This window comes from Ovis aries, chromosome 7 (assembly GCF_016772045.2).
Source record: "Ovis aries strain OAR_USU_Benz2616 breed Rambouillet chromosome 7, ARS-UI_Ramb_v3.0, whole genome shotgun sequence".
NCBI classification, from domain to species: domain Eukaryota; kingdom Metazoa; phylum Chordata; class Mammalia; order Artiodactyla; family Bovidae; genus Ovis; species Ovis aries.
Window position 1 is genome coordinate 36,650,378 of NC_056060.1, and position 22,989 is coordinate 36,673,366.

The 22,989-nt window shown below is 47.5% G+C and overlaps 1 protein-coding gene across 6 annotated transcripts; it reads right to left on the reverse strand.

Annotated features, from left to right (window-relative positions):
* Nucleotides 1-1,061: 1,061 nt before the first annotated feature.
* Nucleotides 1,062-20,400, reverse strand: EPB42 (erythrocyte membrane protein band 4.2). 6 transcript variants are annotated; one of them, XM_042253053.2, is made up of 13 exons: nucleotides 20,212-20,400; nucleotides 18,388-18,573; nucleotides 17,205-17,435; nucleotides 14,283-14,401; nucleotides 13,258-13,362; nucleotides 11,752-11,929; nucleotides 11,060-11,198; nucleotides 10,668-10,771; nucleotides 9,903-10,145; nucleotides 8,055-8,351; nucleotides 5,122-5,276; nucleotides 3,913-4,046; nucleotides 1,062-2,107 (listed from the first exon to the last, which is right to left on the reverse strand). In XM_042253053.2, exons 1-13 carry the CDS (start codon nucleotides 20,219-20,221, stop codon nucleotides 1,945-1,947), a joined length of 2,064 nt encoding a protein of 687 aa, XP_042108987.1. In that variant the 5' UTR covers nucleotides 20,222-20,400; the 3' UTR covers nucleotides 1,062-1,944. The 6 variants fall into 6 exon arrangements, with proteins under 6 accessions (XP_042108987.1, XP_060275124.1, XP_042108986.1 ...); XM_060419141.1 differs by having other exon boundaries at nucleotides 1,062-2,199; XM_042253052.2 differs by having other exon boundaries at nucleotides 18,388-18,576.
* Between the last annotated feature and the right edge of the window lie 2,589 nt (nucleotides 20,401-22,989).

A 22,989-nucleotide genomic window follows, 5' to 3' on the forward strand; every position in this document is an offset into this window, starting at 1 on the left:
CATATCTCCTGCATTGGTAGGCAGTTTCTTTACTGCTAGTGCTACCTGGGAAGCTGGAAAATTAAAAAAAAGTGAAACCTTATTTAAAATGGAGAGGCCAGAAGGAGGAGCTCTCACACAGTGTTACTCTAGGTAAATAACAGGAAGGATTGTCAGTTATAGATAGGAATGGTGTACATTTTATCTCCTACAGGAAATTGGAAATTGACCCTAGCTACTAAGCTAACGAAAACCCCTCATCACTCTGAACTCTCGCTTTTCTCCATGAAAATTTGTTCAAAACAACTGCTCCCAACTTCCTCCCTTTCCCTCCTTTGTTTGTGGGACTTGGCTGTGGCTTTTACTATAGCTGGCTTGACCCTAATTGCAGTTGTTTGTTGTTCCCGAATAAACCCATTTTGCTGGTAAAATAACTGGCTGTTTCATTTTTTAGGTCAACAAGCTCAGTTGTTAGGTTTGTTCACTGTATTGAACAGACTTATTTTCCTTATACATATTTGTATTGTTTTCTATTTTGTATTGCCTGTCCCCAAATGTAAGTACAAAATTTTTATAAATCAAAAAAATTTGAATGTGTAAGATTATAGAGTTTATATAATATTAAGGGCCTCTTCAGTTAATCCTTTTGCAAAGCCATCACCAGTTAATTATATTTTAACATCAGTCTGGAAGATCACATATTGGAAAGCAAGGTAAACCTGGAAAGTAACATCTTAGAAAGCAGGGTATACAGTGCTATACCTGACTAGGCCTTAGGCATGTCCTACAGGTCTCCACACTTCTACTGGGTGTCCTTTGGCTAGTATAGATGTACTTCGTCATGTCTGCCCATCTGACATCCCCGTGGTCTCTTTAGGTGCGATCAGCAACAGTAGCTGTCCTTTTTATTCCCACCACCCCTTTTTTGTTATGTTCACTAATTTGTTATGTTTTTTAGATTCCACATGTAAGTGATATCATACAGTGTTTATCTTTCTCTAACTTATTTCACTTAGCATAGTAGCCTGCAAGTCCAGCATCCATTCTTTTGAGAGAATACTATGTACTTGAGGCTGAAGTTCTTTGAGTCAAGAGTTTTAATTTACTTTCATAAAGTGCCATTCTGTACTTGTTAACAAGTATTACAAAGAAAAGGAACTAAAACCGAGAGTATCAAAGCAACAAAATGGAAACAATGAAAAAAAATTTAACTTTGTACAAAAGGAGTCCAATTTTTTTTTACAGGTCCTATTTTCTTTATACTTAATAATTGCATATTTCTCTACTGGACCAAATTCATATTGTTAACATCACACTTAATTGTGGGCTATGTAATCTTTCATAATATTCAACTCTAATAAGGACTTAACCATAGCTGAATATTGAAGATCATTCTCCACTCAGGTCTTATGCTGCGTATTTTGTAACTTTCTTTAGTCATCTTTGGATCTTTAAGGATAATGGTCAGGGATGGCATTGATCAATATAATCTTAGGATTGTCTAAAAATCATATTTTTAGTTAATATTGTCCCATTTCATCAGAAATAACGAGTGCTTTAAATATTGTTATTTTCCTTACCATAAATTTATGTATTAATGAATAGTAAATGGTTATGAAAAACCCTGAACTGAAAAAAGTCTTAATTTACTTATCTGAATACCTTTATAAAGGCTTTAAAAAAAAAATTCCTCGAGCCCAATAGTTTCTATTCTAAGACAACTAGTCTTCATAGATGCCTTGAGCTGGGGTGACAGAAATGAGTGTTTTTTCTGTTGATTTCTGAGAATATAAGTTGTTTTGGGGGGGGGGGGGGGGCGGAATCTAGTTTTGTTCTTGGTCCTCTCCTGCTCAGCCTAAGCAGAGAATCATTTGTGTGATAAGCAAAGTTTCTCTTCCCAGCATGCTTGGTTTTAGATTGTAGATTCAGGAGGTGGTTGGGGAAAGTGACGCTGGAGCTGGAAGTTTAAGCTGGAGGTTCAGGGGCTACCACCATGACAGTTCTGAAGTTGGTTAGGTTCTGGAACATGTTGCAGTCCATTTCCACAGTGAGCCTCTGGCACCCCACCTTCACTGGCACGAACTTGAGTTGGGTGTGCAAAGTGTTTCTGGGCTGCACTGAATTCACTCTGAAATAGAAGAAAAGTCCTAGTTCTGTCTCAGGGCCATTCCTTTGTTGGTCCCAGTGAATCTGATCCTTACCTGCTTACAGAGGTGGACCCTGAAGAAATAAACATGTAAGTACCCAGCTGTTAAAACAAAGGAGGTTTGAAGCGGGTAGAAGGCAGGAGCCTCTGGTGAGCAGCTGTATGGTTGAGAAGAGAAACATCCTATTCTAAGGGCTTCCAGGTTGCATCTGTTGTTTTATCATCTGTGACTTCAGTCTGGTCCCATTCTTGGTAATAGTAGGCTTATGAAAACTATGGTTTTAGAAGCCTCATTGCTAACTGCAGTGGATGTAGTGGGCATACTGAGATGTCAGGATGCCAGCAGGAGGTGTTTGGAGCCCTATCAGCAGCTTTCTTGTCTACCTGTGGACCTTCTTATGGTGACTGAGCAACTGGTGCGGATTTCTTTTGAGAAGCTTTGCCTTACAGTTTGTCTGGGTGACCACAGAAGTCTGGTTAAATGCTGGCAGTCCTCTCAACTTATGGCCAAGAGTGACTGAGTTTCTTGAGGCTGAGGTGGTAGCTCAACAACCACACAACCTGTCAGGGACCTCGGGTTTGTAGGTGGGCATTGTGAACTCTAAACTGTGTGTGTGTGTTTAGTGGAGGATGCTGTGGAGCTCACGAGAGAAGGAGCAATGATTAACAAAGATACTTGCAACATCTAAAGCCAACAAGGTGCTAATAACCTAGATTATACAGGATTTGTGTGTATGAATATATGTGTGTGTATATATACCCACAGATCAACAAGGAAAAAAGAAAAAGCAAAAAAAAAAAAAGTGGGCAAAGTTAAGGAACTATACAGAGGAGGAAATGAAAAAGGCTAACAAACATGAAGAGTTGCAAATTAAAACAATGATGAGATATTATTTTGTTCCCATTAGACCAGATTAAAAGAGAAAACTGGGTATTGCCAAGAGCAGAGGAATGGTAGGAATATAGAAGCTGGAGGGAACTGCAGCTAGTCTGCAAACCAATCTGATAGCATGTGGTCAAACCAGGTCTTATCCTATGTCTCAGCATAGGTCTTATCCTATGTCTTATCCTATGTCACAGCAACTCCTGTGCATTTACCCCACACGCATGAATTTTCAAGCAGGTATGTAAGGGAATATGTGTATTTGCAGTGTCTGAGAGTTGGAGGCACTGTGGAGTGGTGTGGTAGGAAGCAGGGGTATACATGATGGAGTAATTTGTAGCAGAAGCAATGGACTTGACGTGGATGAGTGAAAAACAGTTCTGAGTGAAATGAATTAGACATAACATTTATACAGTTTAAAAATGCAGGCTCATGAAGCAACAGTACACATTTTACACATATTAAGACAAGGATATGAAGAGTGGTGGTGGGAATGGGAGTAGGGAATAGGAGTAAAAGGGAATGTGCAAATAGAAGTCTGTATTGTGTTGTCACTGGTAGAGTGCAGCTCTTGCCTGTGATGTTCCCTAACCCCCTCACCTGTGTTAGTAATACCCAGGCCCTCTCTGCATGGCCAGGGCCTCAACCAGCATCAGGTGCCCAAAGGGCACAGAGCCTCCCTCTGTCCTGTACCCCTGTAAACACTGGTGGCCCCAGGGTGAGAGAGGCCCTGATCTTTTAGTTCAACTCTGGCAGGTATTTGCTCTGTCTTCATGGACACAGCAAACAGAGTGTCATCTTGGGTTCCTGCCATTCCTTACCATTTGAGCCACCAGGGAAGCCCAGGTTCCTGCCTTTCTGACAGGTTGAGATACTTCTGTGGGATGAGTTTGTGGTCCCTTACCTGTAGCTCTTCTCTCTGTAAATGAGCCCCCTTCCAAAGATGGAGATCACACAGTCTTCCAAGGGAACATCGAGGGGGTTATGGATGCTGACCAAGGCCATCAGGGGCTGATTTTGCTCTGCTGTCTCTGGCATCTGTGGGGGATCCCAAGAGCATGGAGCTGTAGTCACTGCTTCCCTTCCTGGCTGCACTCCCTGAACCCTTTCTTGGTTATTCTCCTATCTCTACCATCCTCACCTAAACTCAACTGCTGACTTCCCTACCCCTCTACTTGGTCTTCTGTATTTACTCTCACCCTTGATCCATCACTGACAACACTGATGGTGCCTTTTCTTCACTTGGAAACCTTGGAAGGTTTCCCATTGTCTTAGAATTCAGCTTTGGTTGGCCTTTAGAGCCCTTCACAGTCTAACCCCAATCTATCCCAGACTTATCTGTTCTACCCCTGACTACACCCTAACCTCTGTGGGCAATTTCCCAGCCCCAGCACATCCCTCAGGCTCCCTTCCTTTGGGCCTCTTTACTCAGTCTTCCATCTGCAATGGCCCTCTCCCTCCTCTGCACTGAAAGCTTACCTATTGTTCAAAGCCTGACACAATTGCCACCTCTCCCATGAAGTTTTCCCAAACCCCCAGCCGGAAATAGGCCTCTTTACTTCACTTGTGCCAGAGTGACTTTGTTCCTCTGAAAGTTCTTACATAGACGACCACACGTCGTGTCACCCTTGCCCAGCCGTAACCCCCTCCAGGGCAGAGACCAAGTCACATTCATTTTGGTCTGGGTACGCATGTGGAAAGAGGACTGGACTAAGAGCCCTTAGCCTCTAAGGCAGCCCATTTTTATGATTTGTAGGCATGATGCTTTCCTCATCTGAATAATGGGAAGAGTTCACCTCCCAGGGCTGTTGTATTAAAAGAAGTAAAACGTGAAAATGCATTGGTGTTGTATAACGTGCTAAATGACCGTATCTTTGTGAGTTTGGAGGCAGCCACTGAGAAGACTCCCAATTTTAGAAACCTTTACTTAAACTGTAAAGATTTAGTATCATATATAAGAAATCTCTTTCAAGAGAAGGAGCTCTCGGCCCAGCATTTCCTGATAGTTTCTTCAGCACGGTCACCTGCTCTGAAGCTTGAGGGGCTCTGTTCTTTCTGAAACGGCGACCGAATAGCAGCAAATACAGCAATTTGGGGAAGGACCGGTGCCTACCTCTATGGCAAGGTGTGGTCTGCAAATGGCGATGTCTTGCTGGGCGAAGCAGGGAAGGCTGGAGTGCGTTGCCATGGCAGTGAGTCTGAGGAAGCTATTCTCCGGCAGGTTTTGTTCAAAACTGGAGTTGAACAGGGAGGTAGAGATTTTCTCAGCTGAAACACGTAACAGGTGGAGTCAGTGCGCAGGAGTGAGTGCATGTGCTCCAGAGACACACATGACTCCCAAGAGTCGGGGCCTCACTGAAGCCAGAAAGACTCCTCAGAGCAATTTCAGAATGAACTCACTCAAGAACCCACCCGAAAGGACTTCTCTGGCAGTCTAGTGGTTAGGACTGCATGGTCTCAAGGCAGCGGGTGCAGGTTCAACCCCCAGTCAGGAAAACAGTTCCCACATTCCACAACCAAGCGCCCAAATGCTGCAACTAAGACCAGGGGCGGCAAAAAACAAACAACCCACCCACCCGAGACCAACATCACCATCGTGAGCACAGCACTTGGTAGACCGCCTCCACAGGGCTCTGGGAAGGGTCCTGTGAACTGCAAGCGGAGCCTCAATCTCCTCGTCTAGTAACAACACCTAGCGGGGACGGCTTCTGGTTCATGAGACAGTTGTTAGGTGTTGGCCTCAGACCTGCCACCCAGTCATGGCTGAATATATGCTTGCTTGGTCCCCTCCCCTTCTCTGCTTCTGTGCTTTCCCGTTTGCAGAGAAAATGAAGCCACCCTTCCCTCCTCACCACTGTCTCCAGGGTGAGGCCCCCTCTGTGCCCAGATCCTGTCCCCTGCTTTTTAAATCAGTGCTCCATCCCAACCCCATCACTGCTTCAACCCCATCGCTGCTTAGCTGTGTAACTGTGGGCAATTTATTTAACTTTCTGTGTCTTGGTCTCCTCATCTTTTGTGGGGATGATAATGGTTCCTGCCTCATAAGGTCATTATGAGGATAAATGAGATAATGCATACAGAACACTTAACATCATGTTTGCTGAAAAGAAGTGCTCAATAAATGTGAGCTATAATTATTCTAGCTGTGTCTCATTTCCTCAAAGGTTGCACCATCGATTATAACCCCTCTCTCCTGAGGCTTCGTCTTTTTCTATTATTTCTTCTTCAGCATATAAACAGGTTCTGCTCTCTATCATCTTAAAAGAAAACAAAGAACACCTTCCCTCTCGGGAGTGTCCCTGTCTGCCACCCAGCCTCTCTTCTTTTTCCACCCATTCTTCCAGGAAGGACTGCATACCCTGTCTCACCTCAGCTCTCAGTCAGTTTAAGCCCCAGGAACCTATTGCTTCTCCATCAGACCTCTCTGTCAGTAGAGGCTTTCCAGCCTTGGCCTCTCACAGCCTGTCCGCTGGCCATGCTGGGCTCCCGCTTCTCTTTGACGTCATCTCTCACTCTACTGTCTCTCTGTCTGGTGCCTACACGCTGGCGCTGCCTGGGTTTCCTCCTTGCCCTCTCATTTTCTCTCAGTCCTTCCCCACTCTCCCCTGCCCCCATCCAGGACTTTATCTAGAATACCAGGTTTAGGTTTCCAGCTGCCTACTGGCCATCGCAGCTCAGATGTCTTCTGGGATTTCAAACCCAGCATGCAACAAGCAGAACGCATCATCTTTCTCCCCAAACCTGTTCTTTCCCATTGGCCCTACTTTAGAGGCTCACCCAACCTGGAAGCACCCTCTAGCCACATACACAAGTTCAATCTAGCCCACTTCTATAATATGACTTCATTTGAAAAGTTCTGCTAGTTTACTTTGTCCTTCAATTTTTTCAAAACCTTCCAACTTCTACTCTGTCATTGTTGGACACACATTAGATACACATTAGAATCATATGGGAAGCTTAAAAAATTCCCAATGCCAAGCCACACCCCAAGTCAGTTATAACAGACTCTGACCGAGAGACCTAGGAATCAGTATATTTAAAGTTCTCCAGATGATTCAACATACAAGGTTGAGATACATGACTCTAATATGACCCCTTCCATTCCATTCTACCAAAAGTTCTTTTTCAAAAATGAATTTCTAATCCCATTGGTTCCTCTGGTTTTACCTTTTACCAGCGCCCCATTGCCCAGAGAATAAAACCCAAACTCTTGGGCAGCATCTACAAGCCACTTCAAGATCTGGTCCAGTGTGGCTTTCACGCAACTCCCCCTCTCCACTCCTCCCGCTCTTGGAAAGGGAACAGGGTGGAAAGACTGGAGGCAGGGGGACCAGTCAGGAGGTGGCTGCAATCATGTAAACAAGCTCTATTCCACTGATTCTCTTGCCTGCACATTGGAGTCACCCAAGGACTTAACAATATTTTTGATGTTTGGGTCAAACTGTAGAGTTTCTGACTTAATTGGTCTGGGGTGCAGGCTGAGCATCAAACTTCCCCCAGGTGGTTCTTACGTGCAGCAAAGTTGGAGAACAGCTGCTCTAGTCCAGGGATTTTCAACCCTAGAATAACACAGGGAGCTCTGAAAAAATTCCAGTGCCTGGATCTGGCTCCAGATCAATTACATAAGAATCTCAAGGAGGAGGAAGAACCTGGGCCTATGTCCCCTCTGCCTGGAAAGCCCATGACTCACTTCTCTGACACTGCCTTACTCATCCTTCAAGACCCAGGGCAGCCTGATTTACCTGGGGGCAGCCTGCTCTTGCCTGGGAGAGATGCTAATCCACCATTGTACTGCGTTTACCTCATCAAACACTTCTTAATACTGCTCCATAGTCTGTTTACTCAAATGACTACAATCAGAAATGGGGGTTTTGTTTTTCCTGTGTGAAGCTCAGTAAATATGTATTGAATGAGAGAGAGAGCGCGCGAGCACATCAGGAACTAGAAACCATGTCATCAAATCTGCAGGGGTTGCTGTATGGCTGCTGCCTGCTCAGAGTGGGAGCTGGGTGTGTAGAGTGTTGGGAAGGGATCACAGATAGTTACCTGAGTTGGCACTGAGAGTAAGGACAAACTTCTTCCTCCAGAGCTTGGCCGCAAGGACGCCATTGTAGTACACTGCCTGTAGCCCAACTGCCAGCTGCACTTCCTTCTCCTGGTCACTGGGGTTTAACAAGTTCACAGAGAACTCTACATTCTTTCCCAGGGCTAGGGAACTCGGTGCTTTCAAAAAGAGTTGAAGAGGATCATCAGTCTCACAGCTAGGAGGATGGATGCCATTATTCTTGCATTCCATTCTGTATTTCTGGACTTTCTCCAGCACCTTTTTTTCTTGAGAAGATCCTGAAGAATGGAATAAACAAAGCAGGCCTCTTACCCAACAGGTATGCTGCTGCTAAGTCGCTTCAGTTGTGTCTGACTCTGTGCGACCCCGCAGACGGCAGCCCACCAAACGCCCCCGTCCCTAGGATTCTCCAGGCAAGAACACTGGAGTGGGTTGCCATTTCCTTCTCCCAGCAGGTATAGACCCTTCTAATAAACGCTCAGGATTAAGGTTCATTGACCCACTACTGCTCAAATCTGCCAAGGCCGCCAGAGCCTTGCAAACCTCTTGTGCCACATGGAGCTGAAAAAAGGTTTGTGTTAGACACACTCACCACAGACACAGTGTGTCTCTTCCAAGTCACTCAGGGTCAAGTTCTTTAAGTACTATGAATTTGCCCCTTGAATGGTGGGAGAGCTAGTTTTTGTACAAGTTGCAGGAACTTGTATTTTCCTAATTGAAGGAGTTTGGACTTATTCCAAGGGAAATGGAGGCCATGGAATATTCTGGAGCAGGAATATTCTGTAACATAAATATATTTGTGTCCTGGGAAGCTCATTCTGGAAACTCTAAGTTAGAGATGGAATAATGATGGGGAGGCTGGAGGCAGAGGCCCAATTAGGAGGCTACTATAATACTGTAGAAAAAAGATGATGAGGCCCTGGGTGACCTGCAGGCAGTGGGGAAGGAGATGAGGAGATGGGTGTGAGGGTACCATTGGGAGGCTCAAGAAAAGTGCAGGCCTTCTTGTTTGGACAAATGGGTGGACAGCGCAGCAGTGCGCTCTAGTAACTAATATGGAGGGGAATACACAGGGAGGTTAGGGAGTGTTGGAGGACAGCAGGAGAGGGAATATTTCCTGGCAGCTGGGCTCGTTTTTTGTTTTGTCTTTGGCCATGCCACATGTGACATGTGGGATCTTAGCTTCCCAACCAAGGATTAACCCCCTGCAGTAGAAGTGCAGAGTCTTAACCACTGGACCACCAGGGAAATCACCTGGACTTGGTATTTAGTATTCTGTTTTATAGCAGTGGTTCTCAGCTGGGGACAGTTTTGCCCCCAGGGGACATCTGGAAATGTCAGGAGACATTTCTGGTTGTCACAACTGGTGGTGGTGGTTGGAGGAGGGGCTGGCATCTAGAGGGTACAGACCAGGAAGGCTTCTGAATGTCGCAGGTTGCACAGCCTCCCAGATAGCAGAAGTATCTGGTCCAAAATGTGAATAACGTCAAACAGGGTTGAGAAGTCCTGTTTTATGTGATGGGGAATGGACTGCACGCCTCCCTGGCCTGCATGTGTCTGGCCCATTCCTTTTCCTCTGTTGCTGTTTGGGGCCCTCCTCTGCCTGGTGCATGCATGCTAAATTGCTTTAGTCGTATGCAACTCTTTGCAACCCCACAGACTATAGGCACTCAGTCTGTCCATGGGATTTTCTGGGCAAGAAAACAAATGGGTTGCCATTTCCTACTCCAGGGCATTTTCCTGACCCAGGGATCGAACTGGCATCTCCTGAACTGGTGGGCAGATTCTTTACCTCTGAGCCACCTGGGAGGCCCCCCACTGCCTGGTACCTTCAGGATACTTGTAGTTCTGTGTGATGTCCTCACGGCGGTCACAGTCCACATTCTTGGTGCTGATATTATTGCCAAAATATTTAGTGTTGCAGTCAGTCAACTCCAGTGTCCCGTCCTCACGGCACCTCCAGACCACACATGAGGCATTAATTGAGGCAAAAATGTCTGATACTGCAGGGCTCAGCCACACAGTCCCCTCCTTGACCGCTTTGACTGGGACCAGATCACAGGCCTCCAGGACTGAGGGAGAGAAATGTCAGTGGGTGAGAGGAATCATACCCAGACCTTGGCTTTGGTCAGAGCAGCAAAACCTCTGTCCCCATCCTAATGCCCTATTGCCCCTCCACTGGAATCAAGGTCAGAGGTGGGCACTAGGCAGGGTTTCCGAGAGGGCACAGCTGGGGTGAAGCTCACTTTTAGTGACAAAACTTTTTGGTCAGGGTCTATGGCCGGCACTCTCTTGGACAAGACCTCAGAGTTACAGAGTACATGGGAGTTCCTAACCCAGCTTGACCACAGACACGACAGGAGGAGGTTGCCTTTGTTGAGCACTTCCTATGTGCCTGGCTCTGTGACTGTTCTATTCCTGGGGGACCTTGGGCCAGCATCCCACTGCTCACTATCAGTCCTGGCACCACTTCTGTTTTAGGGGCTGCAGACCTGCTATGGACCACCTGCTGCCCCTGTTTCCTCTCCAAGGGACTCCTTGTACTCTTGCAGCTCTGTGTAACCTGGTGGTCCTAGGGTCACCCCAGGCTTTACCTTCATCTCCTTTAAGAGCACTTAGGTATAGAATCTGCCATCCGTCATAACCCTCAGGCAGAGCAGGCCGGGCCATCCAGCACTCCGTGGAAGTCTGGAAGATCCTGAAGCAAAGGGAACAATACAAGTGGGGGGAAAAAGTCCTGAAGCAGTCCAGAGACGACAGAGCTGAGACTAAGTGGATGGGAGGACGCTGTGTAAGAGTGGTTCCAACACTCCCAGGAAGGGGTGTGCGTCTCACATTCGCCCTGACCTTCAGAATCCTGCCGTCCGGAGTCCGAAGGCCTATTCACAGCAGGGCTACTTGGGCTGGGGGTTCCCATGGATGACAGGCTGCGGGTTTGGAGCCCTTTCAGGTCTGGGACATCACCCATCCCCTTTGGGCTTCTCACCAGGCTCTGCCTCTGTTGCCTTCTCCGTTCTGAAGCCCCTCCTCGTTGTAGTACTCATCTACCAGCAGGTCCCCGCCGGTGCCCTGGGCTGAGGTGAACGTGGTAACAACTCGGGCAGGGATTCCCAGGCCTCGCAGCACTGCATGGAAGCGGGCAGAGGGTCAGGGCACCAGAGAGGCCTGGGACGCGGGGATGGGGCCTATGGCTAGCATTCTCAGTGTCTCCTCTGGACACTAGGCAGTTTCATGGTCTTAATGCCAGGTGACATTGTGGAAAGAGAAGGGGCACAGGAACTGACACCCGCCCGACCTACGCTATATGAAGGCCAAGTAATGAGAAACAGACAAGTTATACAGCGGGTGGAGCACACAGCAGGGGGAGGCTTCCACAGAGCCCTGGGACTGGCTTTTCTGGGGCAGAGGCAGGGAGGAGCTTTGGGGAGTTGGGAGCAGAGCTCACCAGATGGGCCCAACTTTGCTGAATCTGGTTGGGAGGAGTGGCTGGGGAAAAGCCATCTTAGCCAGATGGTGCATGGGAAGCAATCACAGGTGTGGTGGAGGTGGGGGAATGCTGCAGAGTGGAGGCAGTGGCTGCTTTGGGGCAGGGGGTACTGGGCAACCCAAGACACAAGGCAGACACTCTGTGCAGTAGCCAAGGTGACTTATCTGAGTGTGGCAGGGTCTGCTCTGTACCTGTGCAAGCAACAGCTGCCAACACCCAGGCCTGACCCTCGTACACGGGTCTCCCATGACCAGTGACCCACTGTCGCAGGATGGGTGCACTGCCCCGGCGCTTGTTCAGCAAGGCCCTTTCCTCCGTGGTCTGGATCTTCGCAGTGGGCAGGACAAGCTTCTCCTTAAGAATCTGCAGCTGTTTGGGGAAATGTGTGGATGTTTATGGGGGTGGGTAGGGAGGGCTTGGGTTTCTCAGGCGGCGCTAGTGGTAAAGATCCTGCCTGCCAGTGCAGGAGATGAAAGAGACATGTGCTCAATTCCTGGGTGGGGAAGATCCCCTGGAGGAGGGCATGGAAACCCACTCCAGTGTTCTTGCCTGAAGAATCCCACAGACAGAGGAGCTTGGTGGGCTACAGTCCTTGGGGTCACAAAGAGCCAGACACAACTGAAGTGACTTAGCATGTCCATAGCGAGGGCTCATTACAGCTCTCCAGGTGTGAACAGACCACCTGTATGGGAATCACCTGGAACTTGTTAAACCTGCATGTTCCTGGGCTCCACCCTCACCCCCTGGGATGGTGTCTGGGAATCCTCCTTTTTAACAAGTCCTTCAGAAGCAGGGGTTTATGAGCCATGAAAGTGAAAGTGTTAGTTGCTCCATCATATCCAATTCTTGTGACCCCATGGACTGTAGCCCACCAGGCTCCTTTGTCCATGGGATTCTCCAGGCAAGAACACTGGAGTGGGTTGTCATTCCCTTCTCCAGGGGATCTTCCTGACCCAGGGGTTGAAACCTGGATCGAACCCAGGTCTCCCGCATCGCAGGCGGATTCTGTACCGTGTGAGCCACCAGGGAAGCCCATAGTGGCAAACGACACTCAGGACACGAGAGCAGCAGGAGGGCTGCCCCTCTCTGGAGGCTTTCACCGTTCCTTGGTCTGCCTGGCCCTGATTCTTCAAGTGTTTGCACCTGGAACCTTGAGGCCCACGTTTCTTCCTCCTCGCAGGCTAGCCCTGTCCCTCACCACCTCCTCAGAGGAGAGGACTGAGCCGCATGAGGAAATAGAAAGCGCGTTACTCCTATGAGAGAACTTTTTAAGGACAATAGGAAAGGACCAAGCCACCTTCATGGGAATAATTTAGAAATGAAAACAAGTTCCTTTGACTGCTTTATCACCAACCCATGGGTAAGATGGAACTGACCCCCTTCTTCCCAGGGACCTAAGCTCCCTGTCAGGGCTGGGAGTGGGGAGGCAGGGAGAGGGAGGTCTCAAGGAAATCCAGGTCAGTTTTAGTCCTCGCTGGCTTGTGACCTGAAGGAGGACACCTTTCGGTCATTTCTCTCCCCGCTGGATGCTACTGTCTGCCCCTCCTCACTCAGACCCTTCTCCAGGGCCTGTCCCCTGCACTCTGGGAGGAGGGGACCATTTGTGAGTAAAAAACTTCTGGGGCCCTAGACAGGGGCGGCTCTGGCAGAGGACTGCTGTCTCATCTCCTCTCCCTCCCTACCCCGTCCTCACTCACCAAGGAGCCCAAGACTTGGGCCACATGCACGGGGTTGCCCCACTTCTCCACCTGCTTGTCCACGGTCAGTAAGCGCAAGCCAAGGTCGATCACATCCTCCTCGAGCTGTAAGGACCACACAGGGGCGCCCATGATGGAGGGTGTGCAGGTTAGCCACTCCTCCCACAAGTCAACCCCGCCCCTTGTCCTTCTTGACTCAGGCTCCACTCCTTCCTGCCGTATTCCTGAAGAAGTTCTCGCTTTTCCCTCTGCCCCAGGGCCCTGCACCTCAGCCTTTTGCCTCTTCTGTTGCCTGACTGCTGATAGTGTGGGCTTTTGAGCACCAGGGCTCTGTCGAGTCCTTTCATTTCTACAGTTTTTCATGTAATTTGCTCCCACAGCTCCTAACAGGGCTGTCCCTGTGTGGGGGTGGATAAAATGGCAGCTTCTGCTCTGGAGGAGCAGAAGTGAGGAGTGAGGGAGACACGTGGGGACTTAGGCTACAGATCTCAGCAATGTGGCTGGGGCTCTAGGAGAGATGCCAATCCAGGGAGCACAGTGGAGAGTCCCTCTGCCTCTGGGGGCTGCGAAAACTTTCAGAGGGTCTTAAAAGATGGGCAGGCCTTTTCCAGGTGGCAAGTGAGGGAAGGTATTCCTGGCAGAGGGAACATTCAGCTTGCACAATCGAGGGATGACCAGGAGCTGAAGCATGGAGTTGGTGGGGGGAGTGCTGCTCTTGGGGAGAGGGAAGCAGTGGCCTGGATGTGAAGAGTCTTGTGTGTCAAGCCAGGGGATTTGGTGTCTATCCTGTAGATGGTGAGGATATAACAGAGGCTTCATCTGCATGGTCTTTAGGAAGATAACTCTGGTGGCTGGGGAGGGTGGTCTAGTGTGACCCTGAGGAGATTGAGGTACCATGTGGCTGAACTTGCACGAAGAAATGGCCTCATGACCAGAGGCTCTGGACTGGCCCAATCTGTTTGACGTGAGCACTGAAAGTTATGGGGTGATCACTGCCTCCCCACCTTCCCTGGAGGGCCCCGTACCTGGCCAAAGTCCCAGGGCTCGGCCTGGATGCAGTCAGCCGTGCCCAGGAAGATGAGGCCATTCTGGTTCAGCAAGTACTCCCTGCGCTGAGCTTCATTCCCCAGGAACACAGCATCCTCTGGAGAGAAGCAGGCAGGGATGAGGGACTGTGGGATGCTAGGTGTGCTGTCCATCTCCAGGCCTTTGCCCTCCCTGATTAGGGGAGATTCTGCTGCAGGCCCTCCCTTCAGCTCCAGGCCTGGTAGAGACTGTGAAGGAAACCCCTCTTTTCATCCCGTACTGGGACCAGGCCTCCTCTCTGGTGAGAGTGGGGAAGGGGATGAGAGTCCCTGGGTCAGCCACAGTGCCTTTCATGGCCAGCCAGCAGACAGGAATAAGCCAACCTTAAAAGGCCTACCGGTTCACAAAGAAACCTGCTCCTGAACCAAGAGCATTTGGCAATAGGCCAGGGGGCTTCCCAGGGGGGCTGCTATATCTCTCCCACAAGTTCAACCAGAAAAAAGTGTTTCAGAAAAACCAAACAGGTTGACAGATGTGAGCAGAAGGGAAGACAAGTAGGGTTGGAGGGAGAATGGGGCTGTGTGTGTGAGGGAACAGTGGGAACCACCCGGCGTGTCCAAGGGGGTCTAGGACTCCTATAACCTCTTCCTGCTGCCTCTCCTACTATCTTCATTGAACGGTTGCCTGGGGGTCATGAAGGGGGTGGGGGTTTTAAGGAGGCCATCGCCTACTCTAGGAAGCTGGGAGCAGCTGGCGGACCTAATATGCTTGTCAAGTGTCTCTCTCTGCCTGTTGCCAGGGGTGAATTAGGGGCTGGTTAGACTGGTTCCTGGAGATTAGAATGAGAAGAGGATTTCCAAACCATCCTCCCAGGCATCCAACTAGGATGAGGGTACTCAAAGTAGCAGAATGCTGGGATATTAGATATCAGGAAGCCCTGAAAAACCTTGGACAGAAAATCACAGAATCATGTGCCCAAGGAGCACTGGGTCCCTGCCCCTCCATCTTGAGTACCATCTGTGAGGTCAGCTGGACATCGTCTCTTTGGAAATTGCTTCAAAGCGAGGCGTTTGGCCCCAGGCTCTGCAGACTTTGGGAAGTACATTATCAGAGCACAGGTATCACCCTTCTTCTCAGCTTGGGTGCATCCCCTCCCCTCTTTATAAAGCTCCCTGCTTATGAATAGGACCTTGACTTTCACTATAGGGTGTAAAATTTCCTTTTGAATCCAGAAGAGCCCCATCTTCAAGTATGGTAAGATGAGACTGAGTCCCAGAAAATTTCTGAAAATCTCTAACTCACCGCCCGGATGGGCAGTGCCAGGACTTCCCCTCTGGCTAGACAGACGCCTCACCCCTACAGAGAGGCCTTCCCTCACCGGTCCCAACAAGCCAGGTGTGGAGGCAGGAAACCTGGCGTAGAGTCAAGACCGTGAGCTCCCTCTGAACCAAGGCCTGTTCCAGATCTGTATTTCTGCATCTTTGCTCAGGTTGTCAGGGCCTAGCTCTGGATGTGCGCTCAGTCAACAAGGCAGGTACAGTCAAGCCTCAGTTTTGGAGGGAAATGGCTTGAGGGCAGTATGTGGAGAGCCACGGGCCCTCGCTCAGCTGAAGGGGCCTTGAATCCATACTCTCCCACATGGGGCAAGGGTACCTCAGTGGACACTAGTTCTCCTCCATTGTTCCACCTGCCAACCCCCTTGGAGCAGGAATGAAGGGCCTGGACTGAGGACAGACAGGGCTATCCGAAGGAGGGGGCCACCCAAGGACTCCAAGCTGGGCAAGTGAAGTGGAGACAGGGAGTTACTGGGACTCAGGTGCTGATTAGGGAGGCCATCAAGCCCTGGGATCCAGGGGCTTCAGGGGAGATTTCTTCTACTTCCCCTTGTTCCCAGCCCTGCCTCATAAGGAGGCCCCCTTTGGGCTGGCAGTGAACTCGTGAAAGGAAAAGGCTAGTCTGGGGGTAGCAGGGATGGGCAAACAGGAAGAAACTGTTTTCCAGTCCTCTCAATAACTGCAGGTAGCCCAAAGGATTAAGGTGGGGTGTGGCGGATTCAAAAAGGAAACAGACTCAGTCTTCAGAATGGGAAGGAAGAGGAGATGTTCTCTTGGCTTTCATCTGGGGCACATCAACCAAGTCTAATGACTTTTCTAGATTAAATAGTCCTGACAGCTAGGGCTGAGCTTTGCCAGAGGTGGCCACCGGCTGGGCCTCAGGAGGCCACCTGACCCCAGGAAAGTCCATCCAGAGGCCGCTGAGCTAGGGAGACTGGTTGCTAATATGCTGCTCTAGGCAAGTATTTGGATGGGTCATGGTGGAGAGAGAGAGTTTAGAGTAAGGACAGAACTAACAAATAGAAAGAAGCAAGAAGGAAGATTTACTGTGAAGCTAAAACTGAAGCTTTGGGTCCCTCACCAGCACAGAACCCCCCTTCAAGTCAGGGGGGCCTAAGCAATTCAAAATTCTATGTTCTTTTTCTTAAAGAGGATTCCCCAAATAAATAAAAAACTCAGGTCCTGCAAAACCTAGATTCACCATGGAGACAGACTATGGGAGCCCAGGGAGGGATCAGAGAAACCTGTCCCGCAGGCCCCCTCTTATCCTGAAGTGCTTTCCAGCTCTTGGCCCCTATCCTGTTATCACAGAGGGAGTTCTTCTGGGGTCACCTCAGTGAGTCTCAGCTCCGGTGACTAAGTAGCCTGAGCCAGGACCAGACTGACCTCTGCTCTCAGTGGGAAGCTCTGGGCTTCTTCCATCAGGTGACACCAAGTCAGGACCCAGGGTCTGAGAGGCCGTTCATCCAGGGAGTGGTTTCCACAGTGGCTAAGTACCTGTGCTGTTCTGGAGGGAGCTGTCCCCTGGGGCCCCGGCTCCAGGGCCTTGAGTCTTGCGCAGCCCAGGCTGACCCAGGTCCAACTCACCTCGATTCCAGGGGTTAAAGAGCAGTGTGAACTGGCCTAGGCATTGTTTCCTGCCCGAGATCTGCAGCAGGAGTGAGTAGTGGCCAATGATAGCATCTGCAGGTGTGGTCACAGAGATTGTCCAGGACTGGTCATCTCTCTCCTCCACCATTGCACTCCACCACTTCCGGTCCCCCAGACTGGAAACCGAGAACGTGACTTGGGTCCCACTGGCCATGGAAGGTTGCTTTCCTGCAGTCACACAGAGATGAATTGGTAATTTGGACCCCTTGGCCACAACTCAGAGTAACAAAAGGAAGTATCACAAAACTGAAGTAAGTGAAAATTAGATTTGGAGGAGAATGAAAGCCACTCATCAAGGAATGGGGGTCAGAAAAGGGTGAGGGGAGAGCACAGGTCCTTAGCGCCCATGGACATCTAGAAAAGGTTCATAATGTATAATATGGGCCTCGTCATATCTCCTTCACTGGACCGATGTGAGGTCTTAATGAGATATTGCAAGTAAAGCCCTTGGCTCAAAATCTGACATGTAGTACAGATTCAGCAAGTAGTAGAAATTAAATGTTATATTTAGCCTAGATTAAATCCCATTCAGGCTTTTCTACAAAACTGATATTATATATGTTAACAGAAAAACTCCTTAGTGATAATGCAGCCAAGCAACTTCTGAATTATGATAAATGCTACTTACTATGCATATTATCAGGCTTCCCTGGTAGCTCAGCTGGTTAAGAATCTGCCTGCAATGCAGGAGACTCCTATTTGATTCCTGGGTCGAGAAGATCCACTGGAGAAGGGATAGGCTAGCCACTCCAGTATTCTTGGGTGGCTCAGATGGTAAAGAATCCACTTGCAATATGGGAGACCTGGTTTTGATTCCTGGGTTGGGAAGATGCCCTGGAGAAGGGAATGGCTAGAAGGGATAGGCTAGCCACTCCAGTATTCTGGCCTGGAGAATTCCATGGACAGAGGAGCCTGGCAGGCTATAGTCTATAGGGTCACAGAGAGTTGGACACGAATGAGTGACTTTCACTTTCATTTCCTTGCATATTATCTCATCCTCACAGGATTTCTTGAGGCCCAGGTGCAGTGTGAGCCAGTTGCCCCTTGGTTCTCTGAGGTGAGGCTGGAGAAAGAACCCCCTAGTCCTACTGCCAATGGAGTTGAGGTCAGTCCCACTCACCAGTTTGTGCAACGAAGGCTACCTTCTTCAGGGCACGCAGAAATGTGTGGACTGGAGCCTGAAAGTGCAAGCTGATGGTGAAGGGCTGCCCCCGCCTCACAATGAGCCGCTGGGAGCTGATGTCATTGGTGTGGTGCTCTGCATTGTTTCTCGCTGCCTGGAAGTCGCAGCTCTTGATCCCCAGGCCTGCTGTGGAGAGAAAGAAATCCTGGAGACTAGGTAAATGTGACAACGTCAGTAAAAGCGGAGACCCTGAAGTCAGAGATGCAGGGTTCAAATCCTTGGCTCAACTTACTAGCTGTGCTGTCTCAAGCAAGTAGCTTAACCACTCATCCTCAGTTCCCTCTTCCTCAGAATAACCACCCTCCTTGCAGGGTTATGAAAAACAAATGAGGTAATGTACATAATAGTCTCAGCCCCATGTCAGACACATAGTATAAGTCCCTGTTACTACTATTAATAAGAACAATGCTTGTTCTCATTGTTGACCTCCTTTTCTGGTCCCAATTTAAAAGCAATGAATAAAATCCAGAATTTTGCTCACCCCTACTCATTTTTGTCTAAGAATACAATGATCATTTTTAGAGCTAACTTTGAAGTCACTGATTGAGTCCAATTCTTTTGTTTTACAAGTGAGAAGAGTGAGGCGCAGAGAGCAGCTCACTCGAGATTGCGTGTGGCTTTCACCTAAAGGCTCATTAAACCCAGAGTACCATGCAGCCCAGAAAAACCCTACAAGGAGGGGGCCTGTGAGTATTAAGACATTCTCCCAGGCAATTCTCACTTTATAACAAGAATTTGTAAACATGCTAACAGAGGCTAAGCCTTCTGTATCCTCTGCTTCTGCCTGTTTCCCTGCTTGGTGTCTGCCTCTGTCCCTTTTAGTTGGATTCCCTGACTGTGCTGTGCTCTGCTGTACTAAGTCGCTCAGTCATGTCTGACTCTTTGTGACCCTGTGGACTGGGGTCCATGGGGATTCTCTAGGCAAGAATAAAATAGTGGGTTGGTATGCTCTCCTCCAGGGGATCTTCCCAACCCAGGGATCTAACCCAGGTCTCCGGCATTTAGGTGGATTATTTACCATCTGAGCTGCCAGGGAAGCCCTTGCATACTGGAGTGGGTAGTCTATCCCTTCTCCAGGGGGAGCTTCTGACCCAGGAATTGAACCCGGGTCTCCTGCATTGTAGTTGGATTCTTTATCAGCTGAGCTACCAGGGAAACCCTGGTTTCCTGACTCCTGCCTCCCTTCTCTCCTACTTAGCTTTGAGGCTATGACACCCTCATGCTTTCCTGGGTTGTCTATCAGATGGACCACAACCCAGTAAAAATAGTCATGTTAGGATGATGCTGGGATAAGAGTATAAATCTATTTAACCACCATCACCACCTTACCACCGTCATCACAACTATGACCAATTTACCGCCAACAACCCAGTCGATTGTCACTCCATAGCCACACCCCCAGCACCACACCACCACTGCACCCATCACCACTTCCCACCATAACCCACCTCTATCATCTCCTCTGCTGCCAGCACCAACTATTACCTTTCCCACCAGAGTCACACAAACACTACCTCCCCTACCACCAGCACCAGCGACCAGCTCTCACACTAGCTCCTCCATCATCAGCACTATCCATTTACTATTCCCCCAACATAGCCCTACAACCACCACCTCCACCACTATTAGCATCCCCTAACACCTGCAACCATCGTTGCTCATCATCACCTCTGCTACCATCCTGCTTATTTTAATGAAAGCATAATGATAGAGAAGCTACTGAGAGCCCAGTAAGTCCTGTGGAGAGCTGGCTTGGCTCACCTTGTCCCATGGCTGCAGGCTGCTCTTATCCACTTGGCTACTGGAAATGCTGTCTTGAACTGTTGCTCTGAGCTCCCTCTCTGAATCTGTCTTCCAGACAGAAAATGATGATGGGCGCTTTTGTTGGCTTAAGAATCTGTAAAGAGTGGCATTTCCTTCTACTCCACCTGTGTGCTTTCCCACATGTTTGTCTTTCCTGCTCCCTCCCCTCTGGTATCTCTTGGACCAGCTGCAGGAGTTCCCCGTTCTTGTTTATCTCTTGTACCAGGAGGCCCAGACAGGGGTATATCTGGCAGGCTTGAGTGGGAAGTGAATTGTGGGGGGAATCTGCCAGTTGGAGAAGCCCAGATACATGTCTAAGCCTCTAGCTTCTGGGGCCTCAAGAGACCCTCAGAGATATTACCTCGATGACACTGGAAGACTCTGGAAGGAGGTCCATATCCAACTTCAGATTCAGGCCCTAAACATGTCTTGGACTTTAAGTTGTTAGATGTTCATGGACCTTTCTGATAATAAAGATAGAGAGTGTGTGTGTCTGGGATTCATACGTGTGAAAGAATTTGTTGGTGAAAAATAAATGTCCAAAGAGCAGAAGCAAGAACTGTGGCTCTTTCAAGCCGGCTGGGTCTGGCACACTCGATCAGAGAAGGTTTGGCACTCTGTTGTTCTTCCTATTACTATTTGTTTTGTCAACACAGGAGAGGATCTCCTACTTGGTTCTCTTTGGCCTTCCAGGTTTTATCTGGGCTTCTGAGACTGTGTCTCTAGAAGCTCTCTCAGACACAGCTGGACTGGCCTGCACATATATGGCATGTCTATAGAAGGATATAGAAGAAACTACAAGGACTGTTGTTTGCCTATTGGGAGGGGAGCTTAGAAATGGATATAGGAATGTGATTTTTCTGCTGTTTACTGGTTTATACCTTTCAAACTTTGAACCATTACCCATGAAGAATCTCATTATGCAAAAAAGGAAGCTATTGCTTCTCACTCTTACCAAAAAAGATTCTTCATGAGAAATGAAAAGGGAGTTTTTCTTATTATTTGAAGATGATATAATTTTTACCTGAAAAATGTGAATCTACTGAAAAATGATTATAGGAGACAAGACGATTTAGTGAGATTATCTTAAGTTTAATGCATTCCCAGTAAAAGTACTAGCAAATTTTTCCTCTGAAACTGAAAAACTGATTCTAATATTCAAAAGTAAATTTCTAAAAGATCTAAAATATGATCTAAAAAAATCTAAAGTTGAATGATCTAAAAAAAAATCTCTCATTAGAAATGTAGTATGGCCAGGCTTCCTAGATATTAAAATATATTATGACAGTACTGTAATTTAAAAAGTAGGTAGACCAAAATGTATGTATTAAATATGTACTAAATGTGGCAATTAAGTAGGAAAGATAAGAATTCATTAGTAAATGGTTTGGGGATAATTAACTTCCCAAAATAAAGTTTGTTTGTGACTTTGCACAATACACTTCAATAAATTCCAGATGGATCAAAACTCTAAATGTAAAAAATTAAATCCTAAAAGTACTAGAAGATGAGAAACTTATTTTTGAGTCAGCATGGAGAGGGCCTTTAAAGATATTACACAAACTCCAGAAGCCATAAAGAAAAGATTGATAAATTTGATTCTATAACAGTTTTTACATGGGAAAACTTATAAACGAAGTTAAAAGATATACAACAAGTTGGGGAAAATCTTTGAAACTCATATCACAAAGGGTTACTTTCCTTGATGTAAAAGGTTCTCACAAACTAAACAATAAAAGGACAACAAATCAATAGAAAAATAGATGAAGGGTATAATGGGTAATTCACAGAAAAGGAAGTTCAAATGTCTCTTAAAAGTGAAAATATGTCCAGCCTCATTTAATACAAATACAAAATAAAACTGCCCTGGGATATATATTTTTTTCACCTATCAAATTGGCAAAGATAAAATAGTTTCACAACTCTCCGAGTTAGTGACAGTTTGGGGAAATAGTTGCTCTCTCAGTGTGCTGGTAGGAGTGTAAATTGGTGCATCTTTATAGAGGGCAATTAAGTAGTATCTACCAACACTTTACATGCTTATACTTTTGAATTAGCCATTCTACTTCTAGATATTTTATCATGCAAATAACCAAATGTATAAAATGAAATTTGGAGAAGTATATCCATTGCACTGGAAGTTACAACAGCAAAATTTTGGAAACTACCTAAATGTTTACAGATAAGGCACTGGATAGATAGATTATGGGATATGAATTTAATAGAATACTATACAAGCATGAAAAAGAATGAAGCAGCTCTGTATAAACTGATATGGAACAATCTCCAAGCTACACTGTTAAGTGAAATAAGCAAGGTATAGAACAGTGTGAACAGTAGGCTACCTTTCTAGAAAAGGGTGTGTGTATGTGTGTGTGTGTGTGTGTGTGTGGCAAATAGATATGACTTTGCTTGTATTTACATAGAATATTTCTGAAAAGTTATTGCTTCTAATAACTATAAAGTTATTGATTTTATAGGAAAATTCAATGCCTGGGAGTAAGGAGGGCTTTTTTCTTTATACTCTTTAGTTTCTTTGTACCACAGAAATATTATATGTTAATAATTCAAAAAAAATAACAAAAACTTACAACAGTAAGACAAGCAGATGGGAAGACCTTTCACCACTGTGAGCCCACTGCCTGGGAGGGCAACAGTACAGTCATGGGCGGGCTCCATTTTTGGGATTCCACTTTTGACACTAGCAAAAAGAATCTTCTCTTTCATCAATCAATT

Coding starts and splice junctions, on each gene's coding strand:
- EPB42 (XM_042253052.2), bottom strand. Junction 11,930..13,257: donor CCCAAGTCTTGGGCTCCTTG/GTGAGTGAGGAC, acceptor TTCCCCAAACAG/CTGCAGATTCTTAAGGAGAA. Junction 10,772..11,059: donor GGCAACAGAGGCAGAGCCTG/GTGAGAAGCCCA, acceptor CCTTTGCTTCAG/GATCTTCCAGACTTCCACGG.